At 46.8% G+C, this 17697-nt stretch overlaps 1 protein-coding gene across 3 annotated transcripts in view; it reads left to right on the top strand.

Annotated features, from left to right (window-relative positions):
- The first annotated feature begins 645 nt into the window (after positions 1–645).
- Positions 646–17697, top strand: part of Mocos (molybdenum cofactor sulfurase) — a 51169-nt gene continuing 34117 nt past the window's right edge. The window contains exons 1-4 of one of the 3 annotated variants that reach the window (XM_059246475.1): positions 646–867; positions 6906–6995; positions 12373–12439; positions 14467–15108. In XM_059246475.1, the coding sequence (XP_059102458.1) occupies positions 726–867; positions 6906–6995; positions 12373–12439; positions 14467–15108 (941 nt within the window). In that variant the 5' untranslated portion in view covers positions 646–725. Of the gene's footprint in view, positions 868–6595; positions 6829–6905; positions 6996–12372; positions 12440–14466; positions 15109–17697 lie in introns of those variants that run through there. The other 2 variants (XM_059246476.1, XM_059246477.1) reach the window with 2 other exon arrangements.

Below are 17697 nucleotides of genomic sequence, written 5' to 3' on the forward strand. Positions count from 1 at the left end.
ATCCCTGTCGTTGTCAGATCTAGGCAGCACTAGGGCACCTGCACCTGTTGCCTCCCAGTCCTTGACCTCGACTCTGCGCTGGTGGGTTTGCCTGGCTCTCCCGGCAGTTCTCTGGCACACAGTGGCTGTGCTCTGAGCCGTCGTCGGGGTGCAGGAGGGAGAGCCCAGCCCACGAGCAGCCCTGGACAGGGTCACACTAGAGCTTCCGGGCTCCGACGTTGCACAATCGCTGGGAGTTTATCAAGCAGCCCAATGTTTTTCCTCTGAAACGCCGGGGAGCGCTGGCCACCGCAGCAGTTCAAGTGCCCTTCCCTTGCGGGGCTGGAGCTCATGGGGCGAGGATCCTCGGTTCTGGACCAGGAGAACTCGGGGTCACATATGCCTAGCGAGAAGGCATGCTGCTCCGTTGTTCCCTCCGCCTGCCTCAGTGGCACGGAGATATCCCAGGACTCCCGCCCACGTGTCTTGGATGTCACCTGAGTAGCGTCGGGCCGTGTCGGAGACTGCGAAGTGCGTGGCTGGGTCCTGTCCCAGGTGGCCAAAGGCCGCACTGAAGTGAAAGCACTCGGTGAGTCAGCGAGCTGAGAGGAGGCTGGCCCGCGAGGCGCCGCCCCTGGGTGGGGACCTGAGTCACCCACTGCCCGGCCAGGACTGAGTCGCCCGGCTCCGGCACTTGCACTTCCCGGGCGGGGAGGCCTGGACTCCTCAGACGGCAGGCGCGGGCCATGGCCTGCCGAGCGGCGGAGCGGGGACCTGAACCCCCGGCCTTCCAGCACCATCCAGAAGCCAGCGCACCGCGCCTGGCCCAGGGCTACAGGCTGCGCAACACGAGCGAGCTGCGGGACCTGGAGTTCGGCCGCCTAGCAGGTGAGGGGCGGGCGCAGGGACACTCGGGGACACTCAGGGACAGGCAGGGACAGGCAGGGCTGGAACCTGTGTGCCGTCTCATTTGGGGTGCACTTTGATCTTAGCTAAAAGGCTAAGAAGAGATGGACTCCTCGGGAATCGAAGGTCTGGGAGGGAGTGTGAGCGCTTGCTCGGTGCTGCCGGCTCCCCGCTGTGGCTTCCACCGTAGCAAGAATTCTTGCTACAATCGTTCCATAGACTTCTTGCTGTAATTGTTGCATAGACTGCTCTGTGGTGCGAGACCAACCTGGGCTCTCTTTAGGTCTCGCCACACACTTCAAATAGGTTTTCTTTGCCCGCCTCTATTGCCGGGAGAGTACCGGACTCTAAAGACCCCATTCCAGCCAAGGTCACACAATGCAGAATACTGAACAAAGGTGTTCCTCGGATGCCCTACACGGGACCAGGGGTGTGCAAGAGACCACTGCATGAAGTTTGGAAAAGCTATTCTGTGGCGGCGAAGAACTCAGAGACCGAGATTAATCAGCTGACAGGTCTCCCGAGGCCACGCCCCTCTCTCCATAGGGATGTCCTCTCTGTATTCTTTTCTAAACATTATTACTGCTGTTACTGTTGGCATTTTAAACAGGGTTCTATGTAGTCATGTGGTCTAGGTTGGCCTTGAACTCCCTATGTAGTCGAGGCTTGCCTTGAACTTTTGATCTTCTTTCCTCTGTCCCTGGAGCTCTGGGCTTAAAGGCGTGGCCCAAGCTCGCCTGGCACCAAGTCTCGTTTTTTCTCTTTTCTGTAGCCAGAACAATGCTCTATGTGAGCTCTAGCTTGCTGGGAAACTGGAAGAATTAGAGAAGCATGCAATTTGAGCTTTAATAGGACAAGCCTGTAAGCCTGTGAGTTGGATCGGACCTGTTGATTGAGTTGGAAATTAAGCTCAGATTAACTGCAGGTGTAGCAGAGCCCAGTCCACAGCTGCAGGTTGAGTACTGGTCTTTAGTCAGAGAACTTGACTGGGAACCCGGCCCTTCGTCAAACTTCAGAACCTACGGTGGAGCAGGAAGGTCATGGGACAGGGTACAGGGGTGGGTTTGATCCCTCGGGGTATCTGTCCCGCTGTGTGTGGCAGAACAGTGGCGCTTTAGTCTTTTCCTCGTTTGGAATAGTAACTAATTATCCTTTGGGGGCGTGGGGAGCTGTGGTCCCTCCCTGTGTGTCTCTTCTCTGCTCTGTAGCCACAGCCTTCCTATTTATTTCTCCTCACTCTTCCCTGTGCTTTGTCACCGGCTGGAGAGTTAAGGGCTGGAGATGGCCCTTAACTTCCTTGCTGCCCCCCTTCCTCCTTACCCTGCCCTCAGGAGGGAAATTTCCTACCAAATAGTTCGATATGAATACCCACAGGTGCAGAGGGAAGTAGCCCCCCCCCCTTTCTGAAGCAAATCCCAGAGCCCAGCGAATGATTCAGTGTCATAGCTCCCTAATCTTCTCAAATCCTCTCCAATCCTGATCTCTCACACCCTCAACGCTTCATAAAGGTGTGTTCAGGTCCCTCCTGTTCCACCCCTCTCCCTCAGAAAGCAGAACCCAAACGACATTATCTTGTAGCAGCCAGTCCCCCCACTTCCCGTCCCCCTTCACCTTTAAAGCCTTTTAACCCCCACGGTGATGGTATGTAGGGTCTTTAATTAATTAATTAATTTTAAGCAGCCTCACTCTGCACTCAGCCCTAGAACTCATTATGTAGCCCAGGCTGGCCTCCATCTTATGACGATCTTCCTACCTCAACCTCTGAGGTGGTAGAATTACAGGTAAGAGTCATCATACCCAGATGGGTCCTTTATTTATTTAGAGAATTCCCTGGATGCATTGTGGCTGAGGGAGACACCCCCCAGAGAGAGGGGGTGGGAAGGAAAAGAGAGAGATCTATCCACTGTGTAGTCCTGGCTGGCCTGGAACTTTCTATGTTGACCAGGCTTGCCTTGAACTCACAGAGATCATCTGCCTCTGTCTTCTGAGTGTTGGGATTAAAGGTGTGCACCACCATGCCTGGCTTGAAATATACTTTGTGTGTGTGTACAGAGACAAGAGAATGTGACAAGTGTCTTCCTCTGTCACTCTCGACCTTATTTCTTAAGGCAGGGTCTCTCACTGGTGTGGAGTTTGCTGACTGTCTAGGCTGGCTGACCAGTGAACCCCCTCTCCACCTCCCCAGTGGTGGCATTACAGGTGCATACTACCATGCCCGGCTGTTTTATGCCCAACTAAGGGATGGAACTCTGGCCTCAGGCTCAGGCGGTGGGCACTCTACCCACTTCCCATCCCTGAAGTAGACTTCTGTGGACTGAACAGGCACTTTTTCCTATCTCTGAAATATTGGAGCATATTCACTTTTTTCTCCATAGAAACAAACTGGAGAGAGCGCAGAGGAGTAACAGCCAACCCGATAGCCAGAGTGGTCTAGCCCCAACACCTTCTTTCCCTCCCTGAAGATTTTCTAGAGTTAAAAATGTACCTGCTTAATCGCTGGCTCTGAGCAATTAAATGTGTAAACTGTAGGAGCGGAAATGTTGTGCTTGATTAGGATAGGGGTTTCCTGGCCTTAGTGAAGGGGCGTACTGAATATCTTGCTGTGACCCAAATGGTTCTTCCAGCATCAGGTGCTGACTGACAATTAAAGGTGCATGGCCCATAGAAAATCCTGGTCTCTCTCTCTTTCTCTCTCTTTTTCTTCCCCCTCCCTTCCTCCTCTCTCCCTCCTTCCCCCTTTCCCTCTACCTCTTTTCTGTCTCTCTGTCTCTGAATTTCTTAGAACCAGACAGTTAATGAAACAGCCAAGTATTTCAAAGAAAATAAAAATTGTTTGACTTCTCTTTCTGCAAGACCTAGTGCTAGTTGGCTTTTGGATCAGTTGCCTGCTTTTGTTCGCTCTGAAAACTGTTGTGCTGTGTTCCAGGCATCCAGCTGGGTACTGTCACACACCTACTAACCATGATCACACTTGCAGATGTCAGAACAGGGGTTCAGAATGGCTGGTGGGTGAGCAAAGATCATTTGGCTGCTTGACTCGGATTTGCACTGTTGGCCTCCTAAGATCAGATCTCTGCTTCACCTCAGTTACCTTCTGTTGCAAGATTAACTGTTGACCCAAAGCCAAATAAAGCAGGTTCTTCCTGAATGGCTTCCTAGCCCCTTGGAAGATTCTGGGCAAAATGCACAGTACTCCTCAGAGCCTGGGTCTCATCATGCATTGGATCTTCACCTGAAGATCTTTTTAAAAATTATAATTAAAATTTAAAAATGTATTTATGTGTATTTTGTCTGGCATATATATCTGTGTATTACATGCATGCTTGGTATTTATGGAGGCCAGAAAAGGGCAGTGGACCCTCTGGGACTGGAGTTTTGAGTCACCATGTGGGGGCTGGGAATTGAAGAGGAGCCAATGCTCTTAACCAATGAGCTATCACCTCAACTCTTTTTTTTTTTTTTTTTGGTTTTTCGAGACAGGGTTTCTCTGTGTAGCTTTGTGCCTTTCCTGGATCTCGCTCTGTAGACCAGGCTGGCCTTGAACTCACAAAGATCTGCCTGCCTCTGCCTCCCGAGTGCTGGGATTAAAGGCGTGTGCCACCACTGCCCGGCCACCCCAACTCTTATTTTTTTTTTTTAGAACACCCCAACTCTTATGTGAACATCTTAGTACATTGACTATCGAATGTCCAAAGCCTTTCTTTTAGTTTGGTGAATTTTTATTTCACAATCTTCAGTAAAAGATTTGTTTTTATTTTTATTGTTTATTATTATTATTATTATTATTATTATTATTGTTGTTGTTTTTAAGACAGGGTTTCTCAGTGTAGTTTTGGTGGTGCCTGTCCTAGATCTCGCTCTGTAGACCAGGCTGGCCTTGAACTCACAGAGATCCACCTGGCTCTGCCTCCCAAGTACTGGGATTAAAGGTGTGTACCCCCACTGCCAGGCTAAGAATTATTTTTAAAAAGATGATGTCTTTAATTCTTTGAGAATTTTATATAATGTATTTTGGTTATATTCATTCTCCACTTCTCCCCCAGCTCCTCCCAGACTCAACCTCTATCTTCCCACACCCTTCAAACTCTGTGTCCTCTATTATTATTATTATTGTTATTATTATTATTATTATTAGTATTAGTATCGTCATCATCATCATCATCATCCACTAAATTCAATTTGTGCTGGCCACATACTTGTGGGTGTGGGGCCATCTGAAGCATGGCAGTCCAAGAAGGCAGTTTAAAAACAATGGGGGATATTAGGTGATATATTTGAATGCATCAGATTCAAAAGATGACAAATGAGATAGAATGGCCACGGAGCCTCCACTGGATTCCACCTGCTGTTAAACTGCCACCCCAGGAGCAGTGGCTGTCACTGGTGTCTGTGTTTATATATATATATATATATATATATATATATATATATATATGCCCCTTTTCCTACGACGGTGACCATAACATGTGTCACTTCAGACACTGCTTACTTGAGGGCATGAAGATATGATCACTAATAATGGTGATTATTTTTTTTGGGGGGGTAAATGAAAATGTTCCAGAATTAGGTCCTGTAAGCACACGACAGTCACTAAGTTATACACTTACAGAGGATGGATTTTATGGTGTGTGGGTTATATCTTGATGAAACTGTTGTAAAACAAACAAATATCTACCCTGCATGTCACAAAACTTTTCAGTGAATTAAAACATAAATAGATTTATTCATATTTTATGAATTTGAAATGGTATACCAGGATTTGCTTCATCTGAGTCTCTCTCTCTCTCTCTCTCTCTCTCTCTCTCTCTCTCTCTCTGTGTGTGTGTGTGTGTGTGTTTGTGTGTGTTTTGCGTGTGTAGGTGCAGTTCACAAGTGTGTATGAGCACTTACTAAGAGCATACCTGTGGTTCTTCAGGCACCACTTATCTTGTTTATTTGAGACAGGGTCTCTTGTCACCCTGGCACTTGTGGATTAGACAGGATGGTTCTCCAGAGTGCCCCAAGGATCCACCTGCTTCTGCCTCCCCACTGGTGGCATCACAAGCATGGATTCTGGAGATTAAAGTCAGATTCCCAAGTTTCCATGGCAACTACTCTATCAGAGCTCTGGCCCCATCTCATGTCCCTCTCCATCTCACATCTGTACTTTTGAAGGAGTAGATAGGTGTGGGCCAACCTTATCTGAAATACCTGCTATTGGCCATTCCTACTCCAGTCTTGTGATTTTGTTATGTTGCATTGGCTGTCTTCACATTCAGGCCATTTTGCACAATCCTAGGTTTCATGAGATGCACCTGCAGAAGGAAGTGTTGGCACTATGGCTGCATTTAACTCGTGATTGATGTTGCCCAAGTGCTATTCCATGAAGTTGTCCTAATCATCCCTTTGCCAGCTGTGTGCCATTGGCCTGCTGCCCACACCCTTACCCCACAGTGGGGTGATAACCTTTTGACCTCTGCCAATCTGATCAGCAAATCACAGTATCTCCAGCTTGTCTGAATTTGTCTTTGGTCTTCAGGAGGGCGGGACTGCAAGGGTGGCTTCTGCCCTCTATCTTCTCTGAAGCTCTACTAATGAGTCTAGGCTGAGGTCAGTGGAGCATTGTGGGAAAGAAAGGTAAGGGCTCACCTTTCCTGGAAACACTCAGCTTCCAGAACACGGTGTGAATGAGTGAGAAACTGCTGTGTCATGGTTGGTCACAAAGGTCTGCCGAGTACTGTCTGGCTGGTAAGAGGGCTGCTTATCAGGCTCCGCAGGGCCCCGTGCTTATATTAAGAAGCACACATCAAGAAATTCAGGGATATCAGCTGTGCTGAAAGATGTTGAGACAGGTGGGTGTGGTGCTGCACACCTGAAATCCCAGCTCTGTGGAGGTGGAGGCAGGAGGATCAAGAATTCAAAGGCATCCGTTGACTACATAAAGGATTTGAGGCCAAGCATGGAGTATGTGAAGTCCTGCCTCAAAAACAAACAAACAAAGAGAAACAACCTCAGCTTTATTTGTGATTTTTTCCCCCTAGGAACTGTCTACCTTGACCATGCAGGAGCTACCTTGTTTCCCCAGCGCCAGCTCACAAACTTCACTAAGGATCTCATGGAAAATGTCTATGGTAAGGAACATCACACAAACAGATTTTTAGCCACCTACACACAGCTGGTTAATCAATTAATTTGTGTTTAATCATGTTGGATTCATGGAGTACATGGGGAATACATGAAGCAAAACCAGACTCATGCCAGATGGAGGATCAGGGCAGCACCCTGGATCATTCATGGTATATCATACACATGTGTCTGAAGTAGAAAGGTCCAGCTCAGGGACAGGCCACTTCTGGAATGGGTAAGGAAGAGAATTTAAGTTTGAAAGTGCAGTGTTTGGTGGTAGTAAAACACTGTACCATGCAGAGGGTAGGGGAGCCTGAAGAGCGTTCATTCACTCCCTCTAGACATTCCCTGAGCCACTGTGGTGTGTGGTTTGTGCTATAACATCAGAAGAAAACATAGCTCCTTTCTTGGTGGAGACCTGGAAGACAAGACCTTAGTCAAATGATCTCCGACTAAATGTGCTTAGCAACTGTTCAAAAGGCTGCGCGCAAAGGCGGCTGCCATCGTGGGCATCTGCATTTGCAGAAAGACAATAGGGTTGGCAGTGTGCATGTTAGGGGAGTTGAGAGGGGAGCAGATGCTGGATGATGAGCCAGAATTCACTGGGACAGCAGGAGGGGACACCATGGAGGCAGTTGTAACAGCAAAAGCCAGGATCTAGGACCACAGATGGAAGAGAATGACAGCTGTCTGAATGGATAGGGTGATAGGGCAGGGCCATTCAGGGCTCTGTAGGTGGTGCAGTGGTGGTTTTTATTCTAGGGAGGATGGATAGTCTTCCAGGGCATTCAGCAACAGCATAGTGTGCTCAGGAGATAAATCAGAAGAGATATATAATGCTAATATCAGTTGATCAATACACCATTCACTGGGCACTTTCATGTATCAGGTGTGGCCTAAATGTGTGGCGTGTATTATTGCCATGCATCTGTATGACACTCAAAGGGCCACAGATTGTGTTCTTAAGCTTATATATTATAGCTGTTTCCTCCAGATAGGACATGGCCTCCATCTTGAATCAGAGCACCTTGGTCACCTGTATGAGTCCCTCACAGGATGGGGCCCATTGATGGTTCCTTGTGGAAGACTGATGGAGGAGCTCACAGGACTCAATAGCATTCTCAAAATCCCTGAGGCCACCATCATCCCCAAGGTTTATACAAGAGAAAAACAATGGACTGTGTTGGGACAATTTTGTAGTTGGTAAAGTTACCTATAACTTGCCGAGGGGATGGTGTAGCTACCTTTGAGTGACCCACACTCTTGTGAGTAACCTCAGGAAACTCACTGGCTCACCAAGCTGGTCTTGGGTGGAATCTTTTCTTTGGCCTCAATGCTGCCTTTGGTGTTCCTATGTCTCCCCAGGAATAGTCTCATAACATCTTGATTTACAGGTGAACAAATGGAGCCCCAGAAAGGGCAAGTAACTAACCTAATGTTACACATTTGGAAAGTTCTGGAGCTGGAGGTACAGGGCCACAGGAGCTATATCTCTCAGCGATTTGGCTCCAGGCCTTCAGTCTGGGTCTTCCCACCCCAAGATACTCTTGTTCACGACAAGTTCTGTTATGCTACGGATATGCACAGGGGTTTGAATCTTCACTCTGGGCAGTCAGGAGATCTTTAAATCTGAGAAAGCCACAGAGAAGGCGCCACTGAGGGATTTTATCTTGATTTTCATCTATGATTTGCAAAGAGACCTGAAATTCTCCTTCTGCAACCTTGACAAAAGCCATAACTGTGGGAAAGCAGTTAGCCTGGGAGATGGCAGCTTCAAGATCCAGATGGTCCTAAAGACACAGGGTTAAAAACTGACCTGGTGCCGGGCGGTGGTGGCGCACGCCTTTAATCCCAGTACTCGGGAGGCAGAGCCAGGCGGATCTCTGTGAGTTCGAGGCCAGCCTGGGCTACCAAGTGAGTTCCAGGAAAGGCGCAAAGCTACACAGAGAAACCCTGTCTCAAAAAAACAAAAAAACAAAAAAACAAAAAACAAAAACAAAAAAAAAAACCTGACCTGAGGGGAAAAAGGCAACGAGGGTGTGTGCCAAGTCCCACAGGCTGCTAGCTGATGGGGAAGGAACGTGTGGTAGCCGCAGTGGCCATATTCAGCGTGACCCTTTGATGTAGGTGAGGGAAGAAGAATATAAAGCAAACAGGCCACGTCTGCATCTATGTGCACGGCTTGTCCTTCGCTGAGAATGTGGGTGCCTGGCTCAGCAGGTCAGGCCTTTCCAGAAATCAGTGTTCAATTATTTATTTATTTTTCAATTGGTTCGATCAAATACTGGACAAAAAAACAACTTAAAAGAGGAAGAGCTTATTTTTTGGCAAAAGGTTACAGTTCATCATGGCCAGGAGGACATCAAGTCACATCCCTGGTAGAGTCAGGAAGCAGAGGGAAAAGACATGGATGGGGCTGTGAAGCCTCAAGGCACAGTCCTATTGACTTACTTACTCTCAAAAGGATTTACCTCCTAACGGTTCTGCAACTTTCCCAAACAGCACTACCAGCTAGGGACCATGAGGCTATGAGGGACATTTCATATTCAAGTCACCATGGGGCTCATATCTAAAATAAGTCTTGAGGGAGATCGTGACACTTGAGGACGCCTGGGGGAACACAAAGAAGAGGAAAACTTTTCTCAAGGTCAATGAAAGGAAAGGTTCAGTTCGGTGAGCCTGTAGTGTTAAGAATAGGTGGTAGGGACTGTTCATGTTGGCCCCCTTCAATACTTGCAGGAGGAGGGATGTGTTTCTGCAGAGATAGGGCCTGCAGAGGTGGTGGGAATGACAGGGCATTCAACAGATTGTAGAGGGAATCTTAGAAGGTCTTATTAATAAAATCAAACCCAGGCAGGTATCGGGGTGAAGTGCTGGATGGTCAGAGAGACAGAACAAGCCACAGCTACCTCACCTCACCGGATTCTCAGCTGGTCTTGTCTCCTCAGACTGGAGGCCTCTGAGTCCTCATCCAGACTGGGTCTCAGCTGAATTGCTGCTCAAAAGCCTGAATGCTTAACAAGCCAAATGCTTAACCAGCCAAATGCTTCTAGTTTCTGATCCTCACGCCTTATATACCTTTCTGCTTTCTACCACCACTCCCTGGGATTAAAGGCTGCTTTCTGGGATTAAAGGCGTGAGTCACCATGCTTGGCTGTATCCTTGAAACATGGATTTCTGCCTCTGGAATGCTAGGATTAGGCAGTGTGCTACCACTGCCTAATCTTTGTTTAATATTGTGGCTGTTCTGTCTCTGACCCCAGATAAGTTTATTAGCATGCACAATATTTTGGGGAACACAATACCACCACAACAGATGACTAATTCAGTGGAGGTGTGGTTCTGTCTGGTGGCTGGAGGAGAGAGTGACTCCTAAGGTTGTACCCTTGGTTCTGTAGAGTTAATGGACACAGTCCCTGGCCACCTGAGGGGAGCTTGCAGAGAAAGACATGGGGCCACTTGGCTGTCTCTGAGTTGATTGTCCCCAAATCTAGGTGCAATTTTGTTTTACAAATAAATGGAGTGGTTTTCTTATTTACGAGCTTTATTGAGTTATAGTTTACACATTAGAACATTCATCTAATTCATTTGTGCAATTCGGTGATTTCCAAAAAATAATTTAAATTGTTTTATTATTTTAAGAATGTGGGTGCATTGTTTGCATGTATGTCTGTGCACAACTTTTTTGCATTGCACTCAGAGTCCAGAAGAGTCCAGAAGAGGGGGTCAGGTCCCTCAGAACTAGAGTTACAGATGGTTATGAGCTGCCATTTGGATGCTGGGAATTGAACTTAGGTCTTCTGGAAGAGCTAGAAGTACTCTCAAGCACTAAGCTAAATCTCTAGACCCTTCAGTAATTTTTAAGTGTTCCCAGTGAGTGATTCAACCATCACTGTAAGTCTGTTAGATGTTCTTATTTCTCCATGGGATTCCCCAACCATTCATAGTTAAGCCCACTAACTCATCACTTTCGCTTTCTCTCTACTGGCCTCAATGGACATTTCATATAAATGAAATGATATAGTATGCAGCTTCTTATGACTAGAGTCATTTTCTTACTGCATTTAAAAATATTTTATTAGAATATATTAATTATACATAATAATGGGTTTCATTATGGCATTTTCATCTATGTATACATAATATGTCCTGATAATAATTACCCCTATGACCTTCTCCTGTCCACTTCCCACTTTTGCAGACTCCCTCCTTCTTCTCAACTAGTCCCTTTCAACTTTCATGTCATTTGGAGGTGGGGTGTGAGCCAATGAGTTTAATTAGGGTTGCTTATAGGAGAATGGTTGAGAGATTATTTAGGGGATAATGGGCAACTTACCAATGACTATTTCCTTGAAGAAAATGTCTCTCCTTTCCCCATTGACCATCAACTGTATATAGGTATTGGGGATGGCTAGGTCCTTATGAGCCCCTATCCTGCTCCATGATGGAATGTTGATAGACCCAATCATGTGCAGCTCTTATGCTGGTAATCACAGATGCTATGAGTTCAAGGGAGCAATGTCTTGCCTAGAAGACAGCATCCTAGAACACTCTTCCTCTGGCTCGTACCTTCCTTCTGTTCCCATTTCCATGATGTTTCCTGAGCCTGGGAAGGGTGATGTAGCTGTCCCATTTGTGGCTGAGCATTCAGCAGTTACTTGTCCTCAGTACTTTGACAAGTTATTCTCTGCAGTAATTGCTACCCACTGGGGAAAAAAGCTTTTCTGACCAAAACTAAGAGTATCACTGATCTAGGGGAATAAATATTAATATTTAGAAGGCAGCTTAACAGACACATTGTGTCTGTTTATCATAATAACAACAACAGGTTCCCTACTAGGGCCTATGACATCTCTAGCCACAGGCTTTTGATCAGGTTTACAGTTCCAGATGTGAACTCCCTGACATGGCCTCAATCAGAAAGCAGTTGGTTGCCTTCACAGTAGTTAAGCCACTATTGCCGTGGTGGGCATAATTTCTCTCCCAGCAGCCTGCACAGTACCTTCTTTCTATGCTATAAAAAGCTTAGCATGTTTTTGATGTTCATTCCCATCATAGCCAGTAGTTTTTTTTTCTTTTTTATTGCCAAATAGTTGCCTACTATATGGGGATTGCTGTATTTTGTCTGTCTGTTCACAGCCACTGGCCATTTCTGTTCCTTCCAGAGTTTGGCTTTATGAATAGAGCTGGTATGAACATTTGTGCAGTCTGTATGGATATAAGCATTTATTCCTTTTGAGTAGGTACCAAGAGTGGAATTGCTGGACCACATGGGACTTTTATGTTTTTAAGTTCTTGAAAAACGGAGGGAGAGAGCTTTGAAAGGAACCCAGGGAGAGAGCACATTATGACTCTTAAAGCTTTGTCTCTGTGACCTGCTAGGTAATCCTCACAGCCAGAACATCACCAGCAAGCTCACCCATGACACTGTGGAGCAGGTCCGCTACAGGTGAGCCCGAGGGATGCCCACCTGAGATGGCTACCTGGGTGGACGGACTTCCTAGTAGAGGCCTGTGTCCCACGGAACTTCTGAGGGGGTTTCAGAAAGAATTCAGCTAAACAGCAACGTATGAATGACAATAACCAGGAGGTCAGAAGACGGAGGGTAAGAGTAAGCAGAGTATGGATTGAGAAACACAAGATGGCGGCTCTGAGTGGGAGCTGGAGTAAAAGGGGCAGTTCAGGTTCCCAGTTATGTCTTCAGAAAGAAGCACCATTTTCTGGCCTTCCTTTTCGTGGATTGTTTTTTTTTTTTTTTTTTTTTTTTTTTTTTTTAAAGATTTATTTATTCTGTATACAGCATGTATGACTGCAGACCAGAAGAGGGCACCACATCTCATTACAGATGGTTGTGAGCCACCATGTGGGTGCTGGGAATTGAACTCAGGACCTCTGGAAGAGCAGTCGGTGCTCTTAACCTCTGAGCCATCTCTCCAGCCCTCGTGGATTGTTTTATTAGGCATTTTTATTTATTCATAGAACCATTATCACCTTGAGACAGGGGGTCCAGTAGCTCACCTCTAGCTCTCTTGTGTAACAATGCTGACCATGAACTCCTAATCCTCCTGCCTGCACTTTCCAAGTGCTGGAATTGCAGGTGTGCACCACCATGCCCAACTACCCCATTATTTTCACTAGTTTTTGCATGTTAAAGTATTCTTTAATTGTTCTCCATGCATAATAACTAGTTTTCTGATACGTAATCTCCACATGGTATAGGTTACTTAAATCAATAAAATTTAAATTATTTCAAATTTGAAAGTGATATCAGTTTTGGATCAGCTTGCCAGTAGTAAAAGCAATGTAAGACAGGCTGCTGACTTAAAATTCATTGTGGTAGGGGGTGGAGATATGGCTCAGAGGTTAAGAGTGCTTACTACTCTTGTAGAGGACCCAGGTTCCCAGCACCCACAAGGTGGCTCATAACTGTATATAATGAATTCTTGGGGATCTGATGCCTTCTGTCTTTCATGGGCACCTGAACACACATGGTGCACATACATATACTCAGGCACACAATAAGAAAAATAAATAAATAAATAAATAAATAAATAAATAAATAAATAAATAAATAAATAAATAAATAAATTTTAAAAATGCTTTGTAATAGAGTAGGGGGAATACAAAGATGAAGATGTTTTCAACTAATTTTCAGGTTGTTATAGATTTAAAACATTTTTTTAGATTTATTTATTTGATGTGTGTGTTTTACGCACATGTACATATGTTCATTATGTTCATGTCTTATGCACACAGAGGTCAGAAGAGAGTGTTAGGACCCTTGGAACTAGAGTTACAGATGGTTGTGAGCTACCAGGGGGGTGCTGGGAATTGAACCTGGGTCTTCTGCAGAAGCAAGAAATGTTTAAACATGCTGAGTCATCTTTCCAGTTCCTGTATAGACTTAAAGAAATGTAATTTATTTATTAAGAAGGTCTAGTCCTGTACCTGAGGCCGCTCTAGAGCTTACTATGTATGCTGGAGATTGTTTTCCTTTTCTTTTTTTTTTGTTTGAGACAGGATCTTGTGTGTCTTGGATTGGCTCTGAACTCACTAGATTGCTGAGGTTGTCCTTGAACTTATCATCTTCCTGCTTCCATCTCCTGCGTTCTGGGATTTCAGGAGACAGTACTTGGGTTTATGAAGTACTTGGGACTGAACACAAGCTGCTTGAGTTTTAGGCACACTTCAGCCAGCCTCAGCCCTATGTTGTAGGTTTCTGCTATGACCACGCAGAGATGGGACCCCAGAGGCAAGAAGTTTAAATGCGATTTTTGCAAGAATTCAAGGTTATCCTTAGCTAAATAGAAAGTTCAAGGCCAGCCTATAACGTCTGACTCCCTCTGCCCTGCTTTAACTACACAGCTGTGGCTGAGTCCCTGGAAGGTAGAGATGCCCTATTGAGTAGACCTAAGGTAACTTGGAAATATTCTGGGTGGAGCAGAGACCCAGCTGTGACACTGTGCTTCTTTCCAGGATCCTGACTCACTTTCACACCACCCCAGAGGACTACATTGTGATCTTCACATCTGGGAGCACAGCTGCTCTCAGACTAGTGGCAGAGGCGTTTCCGTGGGTGTCCCGGGCCCCGGAGAATGGTGGGAGTCACTTCTGTTACCTCACCGACAACCACACCTCTGTGGTGGGAATGAGGAAGGTGGCTGAAGCCATGAATGTCACATCCATCCCAGTCAAGCCAGAGGACATGTGGTCAGCAGAGGACAGGGGTGCTGGAGCCTGTGACCCTGACTGTCAGCTTCCACACCTCTTCTGTTACCCAGCTCAGAGTAACTTTTCAGGCACCAGATACCCACTGTCGTGGATAGAAGAGGTCAAGTCTGGGCGGAGGAGCCCTGTGAATGTGCCTGGGAGGTGGTTCGTCCTGCTGGATGCAGCCTCCTACGTCAGCACCTCCCCCTTGGACCTGTCCTCTCACCAGCCTGACTTTGTCCCCATCTCCTTCTATAAGATCTTCGGGCTTCCCACAGGCCTGGGTGCGCTGCTGGTCAGTAAGCACGTGGCTCCTCTGCTGAGGAAAGGCTACTTCGGAGGAGGAAGTGCAGCTGCCTACCTTGCAGGAGAGGACTTTTACGTCCCGAGGCCATCGGTGGCAGAAAGGTAACCTTGCCTGTGGCACGTCCTGTGTCCTTCACTTAGGCAGGCTGGCAAGCATGACCTATAAGACTGTGCAAGCGGAACCCAGGTCCAGGGAGTTTGATGTCACAGGTAGGGCAGTCAGGGCGGAGATCAGCTGGAGTGTGTTAGGGGTGACTCTGAACTCTGTCCTGTAGCTTCTTCACCTGGGTGGAGGAGGGGATCTCAGATAACAGCTTCAGAGGAAGGAGTGAAAAGCCTGCAGGGAAGGTAAGAGCAGGGGACGGGAAGCTCTGGCCTCAGAGCACTGGGGAGGAACGACAGCGAGAAACAGTGATCTTAAGAGACGCTGGTCTGAAACACGGGCCAGCAGTTCACAGCACACTCACTTTCCCAGCAGCTAGAGTGGACCCTGCTCCGCTCCTCAGCAGGAATTAACTGTACCCAAAGCCAAAACCTGGGGAGCAATGTTGGTGGCAACCTCTGAGAGTCAGGCTGAGAGGTTACCAAAAACACCGAGGGCAGGCTGCCACTTGCCCTCCAGGTCTGAGGCCTTTCCCCCAGGCTGTAGGGCAGGCTGTAGGGCAGGCTGTGTGGCTCTTGCTGAGTACCTTCCTAAAGGGGGAAGGTGGGACCCAGAATGTTGCATGTGTGAGAAGCCAACATGGCCACTGACCAAGGACATACCATAGGTTTGGGGTAGGGAATTAGTTACCCACTTGGTACCTGAGAAGGCCTGAGGGGAAGGTGACTCAGATTCCCGCCCCATGCCCTGCATCTGGGTGCAGATTCAGGGTCCCACTCTGGTGGTAGAGTCAGGGTTAGTTATACGGCGTGTTACTGAGCTACAAGGATATGGAATCGTTCCCCACACAGCAGCTGTGGCTGCATATGACTTGACCACTCTAAAAATTATGCTCTTTTAAATGGGCACCAGAACATATTAGGAGGCAATTGGAAATATCTTCCATTTAGGACTTCTCCAGAGTGAATATTTTAATACAGAATTGTGAGCCTGTGTGGTGACACATTCTTGTCATCCTAGCTCCTGGGAGGTGTAGACAAGAGGATTTCAGTTGAGGGTCATCCTAGCTACATAGAGAATTTGAGGCCAGCCAGGGCTACAGAAAGCCCTGCCTCAAAAGAACAAACAAAACAAAACAAAACACTACCCTCCAAAAACAAGCAAGCAAGCTAACAAACTCCCCCTACTCCTAAACTAGGAACGCTAATGTAAAATCTTTTGAACCCAAGTATAGTAGTTAATTATTTAGAATAACTAAGTGAGAAAAAAAAGCATTTGTGATACAGTGTGTCTTGGTTAGTGTTCTATTGGTGTGAAGGTACACCATGACCAAGGCAGCTTATAGAAGGAAGCATTTGGTTGGGGCTTGCTTTACAGTTTCAGAGGGTTAGTTCATGATTATCATGGTGGGATGCATGGTGGCAGGCAAGCAGGCATGGCACAGGAGCAGTAGGTGAGAGCTTACATCGTATCTACAAGCACTCAGCAGACACAAAATGAGACTGGGCCTGGCTCTGGACACCTCAAAGCCCACCCCCAGTGACATACCTCCTTCAGTGAGGCCACACCTCCTAATCCTTTCCAAACAGCTCCACCAACTGGGGACCAAGCATTCAAACATAGGTGTCTATGGGGGCCATTCTCATTCAAAGCACTACACAGTGTAAATTATTTTGTTTTGTTTTGTTTTTTTTTTTTGAGCTGAGGACCGAACCCAGGGCCTTGCGCTTGCTAGGCAAGCGCTCTACCACTGAGCTAAATCCCCAACCCATTTACAATGTAAATTAAAAACAGGACAGAGACACTCTATAACTTAATTTGGTGTCTGAGATAGGGTTTTACTTCTGTGAAGAGACACCATGACCACGACAACTCTTACAAAGGAAAACATTTCATTGGAGCTACCTTACAGTTCAGAGGTTTAGTCCATTATCATCATGGCAGGAAGCATGGCATCACACAGGCAGACATGGTGCTGGAGAGGTGGCTGAGAGTTCTACATCTGGATCTGCAGGCAGCAGGAAGTGTCAGTGACACACTGGCCAGCCTCGGGCTTCTGAGACCTCAAAGCCCACCCTCTAGTGACACACCTCCTCCAACAAAGCCACACCTAGTCCAACGAGGCCACACCTCCTGATAGCACCACTCCCTGTGGGTTTATGGGAGCCATTTTTATTCAAATCACCACATCTGGCTAAGTAGGGGACAGGAAGGCCTGGAGAAATGGAGCAGCTCAAGGGGGCAGATATCGGAGGGCTGGGCTAAATCAGACCACATTCTTTTGATTCGGATGGAGTTCTTTTAGCCAGAGCTAGCCTAGATGTTCAGAGAGCAGACGGTATTACTTGCCTTTTTAAGCCCGTTTTCTTTGCAAGCCGTAGAGTAGAGCTGGAAATGAAAAGTTCAGTACATTATTCATTATGCAGTGCTGTTTACCGAGCAAGAGAAACATGAGGCACAATAAAACCCACTATAAGAGTTTATTAGGGGACAGTAAAGAGGGAGTGTGGAATAGGCCTACTGGAAGTGAATGGTGTAAGAGAAGGGGGCAGGGAAACAGGTGGAATCTGCTTTTTTGGGTCCCCTTG

The sequence above is a fragment of the Peromyscus eremicus genome, chromosome 19, assembly GCF_949786415.1.
Source record: "Peromyscus eremicus chromosome 19, PerEre_H2_v1, whole genome shotgun sequence".
NCBI classification, from domain to species: domain Eukaryota; kingdom Metazoa; phylum Chordata; class Mammalia; order Rodentia; family Cricetidae; genus Peromyscus; species Peromyscus eremicus.